This window comes from Rutidosis leptorrhynchoides, chromosome 8 (assembly GCF_046630445.1).
Source record: "Rutidosis leptorrhynchoides isolate AG116_Rl617_1_P2 chromosome 8, CSIRO_AGI_Rlap_v1, whole genome shotgun sequence".
NCBI classification, from domain to species: Eukaryota; Viridiplantae; Streptophyta; class Magnoliopsida; order Asterales; family Asteraceae; genus Rutidosis; species Rutidosis leptorrhynchoides.
In genome coordinates, this window is record NC_092340.1 from 47,611,677 (window position 1) to 47,624,707 (window position 13,031).

Consider the following 13,031-nt stretch of genomic DNA (forward strand, 5'->3'; position numbering starts at 1 on the left):
AACTGAAACTGAGGTGATTGTTAATCAAAATCAAGTTAAAACTGGAGTTGTTGAACCTGTTGTTGATGTTTCAATGGTTGATGCTGGAGTTATTGCTAGAGATGTTGGTGTTCAAGTTTCTCAAATTCATGATCAAGCAGTTGTTGCATGTGTGAATCAAACAGGTACAGATGTTGGTACAAGTGGTGGTGTTGTTCAACCAAGTGATGATATACATGTGAATGTTCAAGAGGGTGGTGATGGCAATGATCAAGAAAATGTTGTTATGGTTGCAGCTGCTCAAGACAAATTGAGGTTTTTAATGAACAAAAGATTCAGGTTTAAGAGGTATGAAGGAGATGTAGTTAATGTTGAGATTGTGAAGTCAGAAACTGAGGTGAATTTGTTGTTGACTATGACTCATATGTCTGATAAAAGAATAAAGGTAAAAGTGAGTCATATTATGAGACTTGGTTTTTGTGAGTGGAGAGGTTTGGCAGTTTGTATACAAAGATGTGAAGGAGATAAGGAGATTGTTGATGAAGTGTTCAAAAAAGTGTGTAATTTAGTTCATCTTGTTTTTGAAGAAGGATTTATCAGCTTGAAGGATTATGAGGTTTTCTGTGGTATGTTTAATTTGGAGATGAAAGAAAGAAGGTTTAGAGGTCATGTTGGGAGATACTCTGTTCCAGAACATTTGCAGTTTATTGATGAAAGCTATGTTGAGTATTTGGATGCCTTAATGATCAAAACGACTGGAAATCTAAGAATGCTGATTAGAGTGGATCAGTTTGAAGGTGCAGATATTAATTTGTTGCTTGGGTTGTTGACTAGGTGCACAACTGAACAGACTCATCCTTTTAGAGTTAAGTTGTTGAAACACTTGCAGGGTAAGTTGCCCATGTTGAAGAAAATGAGATATATGAAGAGCAAGTGTAAGTTGATTGAGAAGGAGCTTACAAAACTGAAGGAGTAGAAGAACAGGTAGTTTTGACATCATCAGATAGGGGGAGATTGTTGGAAAATGATCTGATGAGTCAAAATGTTTTTGCAGGAGTTTAGAGTCTGAATGTTAGAGTCTGGAGTTGCAGAATCTGTTGTGGTCAACGGTTTAATTACTTGATAATGAAGCTATGGGAATTCTGGAGATCTGGATAAATATTTAGAAGATCACGTTTTGATTTGATATTATCTCTAGAAGATAAACACTGATTTGTTTAGAATATTAATAAGTTTAAGTTTATCTTTTCCTATTTTCTAGTCAAGTAGTTTTGGAAACCAAATCATAAAGATTTGGTTTATCTTGTATAAATAGGGGTACGATGATTCTGTATTGTGTGTCTTTTGAAGCACGAATACTTTTCTCTCTTATTCTATCAATTCGTGTTCTCTCAATTTCATGTTCATATAATTCTTATTTATTGTTTATTGAGAGTCTTGTGTTCATAATCAAGTTATTGTGAACTAATACGTCACTTCTTTGCTCTTGTTCCATTGTAGCGTTATCTATCGACAAGGATATATATAGCCAACATGCTCTCCTTATGGGCCATTGTAACAGCTTCTAACCCGTAGCTAAACTGTTGTCCTCGTCCATGTTAATAAAAAAATTCTGCAACATTTGCACAATACATTAAAGTCTAAAAGGTTTTCATATCTTTGGAAGTTGTTTTGAGAAAAATGATGAAATTTTGGATGCATGGCCAGATTAGTTGAATAAGTTACAAAATGAAAAGCATATTAATGACTCGTTTGATTGCCAAATTTGATCTAAAATTTCATTAACGATCGCCACAAGCATTATGTTTCTCCATCAAATTAAGCCCAAATTCATAGTTCAACATGATTTGAAGCTCAGAAACATTCTTTTAGACCAAAACTTTGTAAAAATGATAAGTGAAGAAAGGCATTACAAGATCATGTATCAAGACACAGTAATAATTTACAAGATCTCGAAAGTACATATAAACGTAGGGAGGTGATACTCACACACCCAAAATTGATCCATTCACATTTTTTAATACAAAATTGACAGTTATAACCCTAAGTTTATTTAGAGACTTGAACCTTCATAATTGTAAATTAAGGGTATAATATTAAGTTAGTGTGTATGGATCAATTCTTAGTGTGTGAGTATCATCTCCCATAAACGTACCATTACTATATGTTAAAAATACTAGACGGTTGAGGCAGGTTGGAAAACATGTCAGATTGTTTACAATTATATATGGGTTTGAAACATGTGGGATGTCGAAAAACATATTGTCTCCTGTCAAAAAAAAAAAAAAAAAAAAAAAAAAAAAAAAAAAAAAAACCCTACACATTCAGCTAATGTATCAAACGAGCAAAAAAAGACGGCACGCCTACGCGGAATCGTTTACAACAATAGATTTCATTATATATATATAAAACATTACTTTAATAATAGTATATAGCTAGTTGTGGAGCCCTCGCTTCGCGCCGGGGGCTCCATTTTGAATGCGAGTTAAAAATTAGTGTGTTGATATATTTTGTAAAATAGATTTTTTTTTTTACTTTTAATATTGAAAGGTTGTTCCTTTTGTGAAAGTTGCTTCTTTTAGCGTTCGGGGTTTTTTTTTAAAAGTTAGTTGATCTAGTTTGTAAAAAAGAATGTTTTTCGACATCTTTTGTTAGCATTGAAGGGTTGGTTCTTTTACGAAAGTTGCTTCTTTTATCATTGGATAAGAAAAAAAAGAAAAAAATACTGTAGCACAGTAGTGGCCCCTGTGGGTCCAACTGTCTGAGCGCAACATACAAGTCGGTAAAGCGTGGTGGGTGTTATTATTCAGTATTTTTGATTTTAGTAATGGAATAAATAATAATTTAGAATTTAGAATATAGGTATAAAGTGAGGGGGTTTGATTTGAAGTTAGGGGGTTAGTTTTGTGAAAAGTAGATATTTGGAAACCGGTTAAACAAAATATTCATTTTAGGGTTATATCTGAGAAACGTACAATTTGAAAGTGCGCAAAAAAGGTCGAGCCGAAATCTCGGAAAAATGGAGCAAAATGTCGAAAGATATCAACATTTTTATCGAAAATTACACAACGCTTGAAAAATATTGGCAATGTGGGAACAACGATGTCGATATCATTGCAAGTACACGACACGCATTTAAGGAACAAACGGGTCGTAAATTTCTTTATGAGGAAGCGTGGAAAGTTCTCAAGGATTGTCCAAATTTTTTAACATTCGAGGGCATCGTCAATAATAAGAGAAAGAACCTGATCGAGTTACCCCCGCCAGTTGAGAGTGGACCGGGCGAAACTGCGAACCAAGGTCAAGGTGTGAACCAAGGTCAAGTTGTGGATCCGCTTCAGTTTTAGAGTTTATTTCGAGATGAACCTCTACGTCGTCCACCAGGTCGTGCAAGTACCAAGAGTCAAAGGAGTTCGGGGTCATCCGATACAGCCTCACGTTTGTCGTCCGAGAAAGCCCGTATATCGTTGATCGAAACCGCCGATGCTACAAGGCAGACTATGGAAAAGATATACGACGCAACAGAGACCCGTGTAATTTTGGAAAATTTAACGTTTCTCACCCAACCATGTACACCCGACTTGACTCCCGAACAACGTGATTTGATATTGAAAGCCCGATCAAAAATCCAAAGGAAATACCAAAATGAGTTTGTCTTATCCGACGAAGAATAATTTTAATTATTTAGTTAATGTACTTTTATTTTTACTTATATCTTTAAAAAAAATAAAAATGTAACCGTATCTTTGTTATTTAATAAATGTGTTGGTCAAAAACAAATTATTACATGTATAATTATTATTATTTATTTGTTAGTTAATTAATAATAATAATAATAATAATAATAATAATAATAATAATAATAATAATAATAATAATAATAATAATAATAATAATAATAAATAAATAAATAAATAACAAAATTTGAGAAAGTATGTCATGGTTGACAATGGTATGTTATGGGAATGTCATGGTCCATAGGGATGGCAATGGGCGAGAAAAAACCCGTGACCCGCGGACACCCGATCCGTGATGGGCGGGTAAAATCATTAAATCTTACCCGCGGGCACGGGTACGGGTAAAAAGTTATACCCGCCGACGGGTCGCGGGTGGGTCGCGGGTATATACTACCCGTCGCGGGTAAACCCGATCGTTGATCCATGAGACTTTTTATAATTTACCCGCGAGTTTACATATACAATTATTAAATTTGAAAATGTTTTTACTTATAATATATAATGATTATGATTATATAATATTACAAATAAATATAAAACTTAATTATACGTCATTTGTTTTTGAAAAATCCAAACAATTTTTATTAATAATCAAACGTTTAAGTACATTATTATAAACCTCAAGTGCATAAAAAAGCCATACCACATTCAGCCAATAAACTAAACTACGGAGTAATATGTACACAAAGGTGATATAGCAACTCGAATGCAGTTAACAATTATAGTGAGAATTTTAACCCACTCAAACGTACTCTAAGTCCTATTATTGCACAACTCATAAAAGGAACTTTGATTAAAAGGGTAATAATATGTTCAGCAAGCAATCAAAATGTGTTTACATGCTTCCTACCCATTTGATACATAAAAAGCATTAGAAAACCAAACAATAGTCGATCACAGTAGCTCATACATGGACATGGAACAAAAATAAAGAGTAAAGAAATACACTACAACAGCAAGCATGGAATAAATCGTAGAAGAACAACATGATTAAGGAAAAGGGTAATAATTTGTTCTTTAGAGTTTTGTTGGTTTTTAGATGAGGACGAAAGATGTTTTTGAATGAGTATGAGGAATGGTTTAGGGGTGGTCAATGAAATAACCTTAGGTGGGTAAACACGTGTACATAGAACTCAAAAAGGAAAAGACACGTGTATATTACACAACTTACTCTCACTGTTGAAGCATCCAAGCAGGAAGGCACGATATCTTTTTGTTTCATCGAAGCAAAGGTAAGAAGAAGAAAAATGACCCGGGAAAAGAAATAAGAGGAGAGGTGAAAGGTGAATAGTGCACAGGCCAATGAGATGGGAGATTAAATCCGAGCAGCCAATCGAATGTAGAGTTTCACTCTTGTAAATAGCTTTTTAGGTAATTTGGACTTCCTTTCCAACATATATATACGCTCTTCGCTAACATTACTCCATTTTTGTCTATGTCTAATTTGAGTATGATATCATAACTATTAGAATGATAATTTTGTGTGTCCCTTTCTCATTGATCTGATGCAATATATATATACAGCTATGCATATGTCGGTCCTAACAAAATAATCCCACAATTTATGGAGTTGACTTTACAAAGCTTATCTATTCTATACATAGTCAAATATCTATACAAATATATAATCATAACTTTGGTAACAAGATATTCGGCTATTACTCCCCCGCAGTCGAAGCCATAGGTGATCGTATGCCGAGACTGTATCGAAACTCTTCAAAAAGAAGGCGAGGTAGACCTTTAGTGAATATATCTGCGATTTGATAACGAGTTGGAACGTGTAATATTCGGACTTCACCTTTGGCTACTTTTTCCCGCACGAAATGAATGTCAAGTTCCACATGTTTAGTACGTTGATGTTGTACTGGATTTCCCGCAAGATAAATGGCACTAATATTGTCACAAAACACCAATGTGGCCTTAGAAATGGGACATTTGAGTTCGAGTAAAAGGTTGCGTAGCCAACATGATTCGGCTACAACATTTGCAACCCCGCGATATTCGGCTTCCGCACTTGATCTAGACAATGTAGCCTGACGTTTCGATGACCAGGAGATTAACGTATCACCATAATAAACGCAATATCCGGATGTCGAACGTCGAGTGTCGGGACATCCACCCCAATCAGCATCCGTAAAAGCAACAAGACTTGTAGATCGAGACTTATAAATTTGCAACCCAAGTGTAGAAGTTCCTTGTAGATATCTTAGGATGCGTTTTAAAGCATGAACGTGAGTATCCTTTGGATCATGCATATGTAAGCAGATTTGTTGCACAGCATATGAGATGTCCGGACGAGTAAACGTTAGGTATTGTAAGGCACCTGCAAGTTTGCGATATTTTGTTGCATCACCATAAGGGCGGCCCGTTTTAGAACTTAATTTTCCACTTGTATCTACAGGCGTGGCTACAGAATTACAATCAACTAAACCAGCGCGAGCAATTATATCTTTCGTATAAGCCTGCTGACTAAGAAACAGTCCCTGTGATGAACGAGTAACAGAAATTCCCAAAAAGGAATGTAACGGGCCCAGATCTTTCATAGCAAACTCATTAGAAAAGAGGAGAATTAGACGTTTGCGTAGAGAATCACTAGAAGTAGCAAGTACTATATCATCTACATATAAAAGTAGATAGGCGGTTTCATGACCATGATGATAAATAAATAAGGAGTGATCACATTTACTATGAACAAAACCGATAGTGGATGCAAAATCAGCAAACCGTTGATACCAAGCACGGGGTGCTTGCTTCAAACCATAGAGAGATCGTTTCAAAAGACATACATGATCGGGATAATTAGGGTCGCGAAATCCCATAGGTTGGTGCATATAAACGGCTTCATTGAGAGTACCGTGCAAGAAGGCGTTTTTCACATCAAGTTGGTGTATTTGCCATTCCTTAGAAACGGCTATAGTTAGGACCATGCGAATAGTAGCCGGTTTAACTAACGGACTAAAGGTTTCTTGACAATCAATTCCTAACTATTGTGATCGACCATCACCAACTAATCGCGCCTTATATCGTTCAAACGACCCATCAGATTTCATTTTGTGCCTGTAAATCCACATAGACCTGATAACCTGCATGTTAGGTAAATGAGGTACAAGAACCCATGTATTATTAGTCATTAGAGCCTTATATTCGTCGGTCATAGCTTGTTTATAATTTGGATCGGCTAGTGCTTCTTTAGGGGTAGAAGGGAGAGGAGATATACTAGTGGTAGCGGAAAGATTGAATGGAATTTTTGGTTTGAAAATGCCCGACATGCTTCGAGTGTGTATTGTACGTGTTGGAAGTGGGGGTGATGGAGTAGTAGAGGTTGTATTAGAAGCAGAAGGTGAATGAGATGTAGATGATGGTGAATTAATATTAGCATCAGGAGAGTTATTTTGCATGGTGGTATTTATTGTAGTAGTGTGTGAATTTATTTGAGATGGGTTATGTGATGAGGGAGAGTTACTGGGCTCAACAGAATGAGAGGACGGTGAGGACGTGTTTGGACTTGATGGGCCAGAGGAGGTGGCGTGAGATGGGCTTGGTACATGTGGAGTATTTGTATCAGTAGATAGATAGATATAGGGATTTGGGGTGTCAGTGAATATACTATAGGAGTCAGACTTGGTTGGATGGGAATTTGCGAATGGGAATATGGTTTCATCAAAGATAACGTGGCGAGAAATAATAATTTTTTGAGTAGAGAGATCATAACATTTGTATCCACGATGATTAGGGGGTAGCCTAAGAAAACACACGGTGTGGATCGTGATTCTAGTTTGTGTATTTTTGTCGATGAAAAAAGAGGACAACATAGGCAACCAAAGACGCGCAAGTGATCATAAGTTGGATGTCGGTTATAGAGTTGGTGGGTTGGAGAAGTATTTTGTAGTAGTTTACTTGGAAGGATGTTAAGAAGATAGGTTTCCATTTCAAGAGCGTGGTGCCAAAAATTGTGTGGCACGCGAGAGTGGGAAAGGAATGTGCGTATTACATTATTTATCGCGCGAATTTTTCTTTCCACTTTGCCATTTTGAGATGAGGTGTAAGGGCATGAGAAGCGAAAGAGCATGCCATTTGTTTTGCAAAAATTATGAAATAAATTATTATTGTACTCCGTACCATTATCACATTGAAGTTGTTTTATAATTTGTCTAAATTGAGTGTGAACATAGGTATGAAAATTTTTAAAGATGGAGAAAACTTGAGATTTATGACCAAGAGGGAATGTCCATAAGAAATTTGTAAAGTTGTCAAGAAATAGTATGTAGTATCTGTGACCGCTGCTACTAACAACGGGAGATGTCCACAAGTCACTATGTACAATATCAAAAGGAGCATAAGTAAAAGAAGATGATGTATGAAAGGGCAATTTTATTTGTTTGCCAAAAACACATGATTGGCAAATTTTATTACTAGATTTTGAATTACAATTTATTGAACGATTATTCCTAAGAGACTTTAAAACATCACCACCCGGATGTCCTAAGCGGTGATGCCACAAATCTTGAGTTAAAGTAATAAAAGTTTATGGAGATGAGAGTTGATGCAACATGGAAGAGTGGAGAGGATAAAGATCGCCAGTGCTATTACACCGTAGGATGGTGGTTCCTGTCGGAAAGTCTTTCACAGTAAAACCAAAAGGATCAAACGAAATAGAAATGTGATTATCAGTAGTAAGACGACGTACAGAAATCAGGTTTTTAATAAGTTGCGGAGCATAGAGAATATTAGACAAAGGTAAAGGTTTGCGATTAGAAGAGATATAGGAATGACAGAAACCATTTATAGGAATCCGATTGCCATTACCAACTAAAATATATTTTGGGTAGCCCAAATGAGAATAAGACATGAGTTTACCTTGCGACCTCGTCATATGAGATGTTGCTCCAGTATCCATGTACCAATTGTTATCTCCTGGGTTCAAGCTCATTGTGTACATGGCCGATTCTATGTCCGATGAAGTATGAGAACCAACCGATTGAGCATAAGTATTTTGTGGTGGACGTGGATGAAATTTTTGATATTCTGCCATGATTAGAGACAACTTACAATTAAGTTGATTTCACGTAGAGAAGGGGAAAAAAATGGATATTTGTGGGTTATTTGAGTGATGGCAGAGAAGTGAGATCAATAATTGTAGGCCTAATATTTAACTTCAATTGTAGGCATATAATATATATTATCTTTGAATCTTCCAGAGAAAGTTGAAAAGAAATAATGAAAAAGTAACTTCAATTGTAGGCGTATACTATATATTATCTTTGAATCTTCCAGAGAAAGTTGAAAAGAAATAATGAAAAAGAAGGGTATTAGAGAGAGGATCGTGATGTAGCTGATACCATATTAGAATGATAATTTTGTGTGTCCCTTTCTCATTGATCTGATGCAATATATATACAGCTATGCAGTCCTAACAAAACAATCCCACAATTTATGGAGTTGAATTTACAAAGCTTATCTATTCTATACATAGTCAAATATTCAATACAAATATATAATCATAACTTTGGTAACAAGATATTCGGCTATTAATAACATTAACATTTTTCTTCTATACCATAATGATGATGATGATGATGATAATAATAACTATTTTAATGACCCGTGAAATCACGGATTTATTTAATGAATCTAATTAAAAAAAACTATGTTAACGACGTACATCTATCTAAAAACATATGTAAATATCAAACAAAAGGTGTTTCAAGACTTATAAACCAGCTCATATCAGCCCATACCCATACCAAGAATTGATCCAGTTTGATCCGAACATTTTAGACTCATTACACAATCATCCCAACAACCAACATTCACTAAAAATTATATTTCTAACTGGTAATATTAGCATGATCAATACTTGAAAAAACATTGACATATAAAAATAGCCCAGATCATAACTTCAACACCTTCTATCAACTTATAAAATTAGTGTATGTTTGAGGGGTATACCTATAAATGAAGTGAAATTAAGAAGTAAAACGATGTTAACCAAGGCGTTACATATTGATTGTTTTTATTTTACTCAATATATATATATATATATATATATATATATATATATATATATGTATATATATATATATATGTATATATATATATATATATGTATATATATATATATATATATATATGTATATATATATATATATATATATATAGTGGTAGAATCAAGAGGGAAGTAACCATTCGGGGGAAAGCGGGGGGAAGCAAAAACTTTTTTTTTCGTTATTTGAAAAAACTTTGTTCACGAACATTATAATGAGATGAAAATATGAACATTTAGTAGAGACACTTTGTGATAAATGTTTTTATTTTGGCGGGAAAACGCTCGAAGAAGTAATATATAACAATTATCGTATTTTTCGAGCGTATTTTGAGGTTTTAGCTATTGGGGTTTAGATATTAGGGTTTAGATATTAGGGTTTATAGGGTTTAGATATTAGGGTTTAGAAATTTAGGGTTTAGGGTTTAGATTTAGGGTTTAGATTTAGGATTTAGATTGAGTTTTTAACACGAACGGTTTAGAGTTTAGGGTTTAGGGGCAAGATCAATGGGGAAGTAACCAATCGGGGGGAAGCAAAAAGTTTTTTTTTCGTTTTTTTGGAAATTTTTTTTCTGGCATCAAGATCACACGAAAATATGAATATTTAGAAGAGACACTTCGTGATGAATGTTATTATTTATGCTGGAAAACGATCGTCAAAAATAACATTCAAGATAATATTGTTCGTGAAGAATATGAACTTTTTTTTTTCATGTTTTGTGAAGTAAAATTTAGCCCAATTTAGAGTTTAGGTTTTAGGGTTTGGTGTTTTGGTTTGGTGTTTTGGGTTTATTCCATAAACCCAAAACACCAAACCCTAAACCCTAAACCCTAAACTCTAAACCGTTCGTGTTAAAAACTCTATCTAAATCCTAAATCTAAACCCTAGATATAAACCCTAAACCCTAATATCTAAACCCTATAAACCCTAATATCTAAACCCTAATATCTAAACCCCAATAGCTAAAACCTCAACATACGCTCGAAAAACACGATAATTGTTATATATTACTTCTTCGAGCGTTTTCCCGCCAAACTAAAAACATTTATCACAAAGTGTCTCTACTAAATGTTCATATTTTCATCCAATCTATAATGTTCGTGAACAAAGTTTTTTCAAAAAATGGAAAAAAGAAGTTTTTGCTTCCCCCCGCTTCCCCCCGATTGGTTACTTCCCTCTTGATCCTATATATATATATACATATATATATATATATATATATATATATATATATATATATATATATATATATATATATATATATATATATATATATATATATATATATATAGTTTTTACAACATTATTTAACAAATCAAGGGTTGATAAATAATACATGCAGAGATAACTGTAAGATCGGTTTTCAGTTCCAAAGACGATGCTTCATACTGTAGTGACCCGAACTTTTCCATATTTTTATATATTAAATGAAATTGATATTTACATGATTAAATGTTTCCAACATGTTAAGCAATCAAACTTGTTAAGACTTGATTAATTGAAATAGGTTTCATATAGACAATTGACCACCCAAGTTGACCGGCGATTCGAGAACGTTAAAACTTGTAAAAACTATATGATGACATATATATGGATATATATATATATATATATATATATATATATATATATATATATATATATATATATATATATATATATATATATATATATATATATAGTTAACATGATATTATGATAAGTAAACATATCATTAAGTATATTAACAATGAACTACATATGTAAAAACAAGACTACTAACTTAATGATTTTGAAACGAGACATATATGTAACGATTATCGTTGTAATGACATTTAATGTATATATATCATATTAAGATATATTAATACATCATGATATCATGATAATGTAATAATTTAACATCTCATTTGATTTAATAAACAATGGGTTAACAACATTTAACAAGATCGTTAACCTAAAGGTTTCAAAACAACACTTACATGTAACGACTAACGATGACTTAACGACTCAGTTAAAATGTATATACATGTAGTGTTTTAATATGTATTCATACACTTTTGAAAGACTTCAAGACACTTATCAAAATACTTCTACTTAATAAAAATGCTTACAATTACATCCTCGTTCAGTTTCATCAACAATTATACTCGTATGCACCCGTATTCGTACTCGTACAATACACAGCTTTTAGATGTATGTACTATTGGTATATACACTCCAATTATCAGCTCTTAGCAGCCTATGTGAGTCACCTAACACATGTGGGAACCATCATTTGGCAACTAGCATGAAATATCTCATAAAATTACAAAAATATGAGTAATCATTCATGACTTATTTACATGTAAACAAAATTACACATCCTTTATATCTAATCCATATACCAACGACCAAAAACACCTACGAACACTTTCATTCTTCAATTTTATTCATCTAATTAATCTCTCTCAAGTTCTATCTTCAAGTTCTAAGTGTTTTTCATAAATTCTACAAGTTCAAGTTTCATAAAATCAAGAATACTTCCAAGTTTGCTAGCTTACTTCTAATCTTGTAGAGTGATCATCCAACCTCAAGAAATCTTTATTATTTACAGTAAGATATCTTTCTAATACAAGGTAATACTCATATTCAAACTTTGACTCAATTTCTATAACTATAACAATCTTATTTCGAGTGAAAATCTTACTTGAACTTGTTTTCGTGTCATGATTCTGCTTCAAGAACTTTCAAGCCATCCAATGATCCTTTGAAGCTAGATCCATTTTTCTCATTTCCAGTAGCTTTATCCAGAAAACTTGAGGTAGTAATTATGTTCATAACATCATTCGATTCATACATATAAAGCTACCTTATTCGAAGGTTTAAACTTGTAATCACTAGAACATAGTTTAGTTAATTCTAAACTTGTTCGCAAACAAAAGTTAATCCTTCTAACTTGAATTTTAAAATCAACTAAACACATGTTATATATCTATATGATATGCTAACTTAATGATTTAAAACCTGGAAACACGAAGAACACTATAAAATCGGACATACGCCGTCGTAGTAACACCGCGGGCTGTTTTGGGTTAGTTAATTAAAAACTATGATAAACTTTGATTTAAAAGTTGTTCTTCTGGAAAAATGATTTTTCTTATGAACATGAAACTATATCCAAAAATCATGGTTAAACTCAAAGTGGTAGTATGTTTTCTAAAATGGTCATCTAGACGTCGTTCTTTCGACTGAAATGACTACCTTTACAAAAATGACTTGTAACTTATATTTCCGACTATAAACCTATACT

General features: G+C 33.4%; 1 protein-coding gene across 1 annotated transcript; it reads right to left on the bottom strand.

Annotated features, from left to right (window-relative positions):
* Positions 1-5,374: 5,374 nt before the first annotated feature.
* On the bottom strand, positions 5,375-6,643 carry LOC139863367 (uncharacterized mitochondrial protein AtMg00810-like). The gene has a single exon (XM_071852005.1). The coding sequence runs from the start codon at positions 6,641-6,643 to the stop codon at positions 5,375-5,377; it is 1,269 nt and encodes a 422-aa protein (XP_071708106.1).
* Between the last annotated feature and the right edge of the window lie 6,388 nt (positions 6,644-13,031).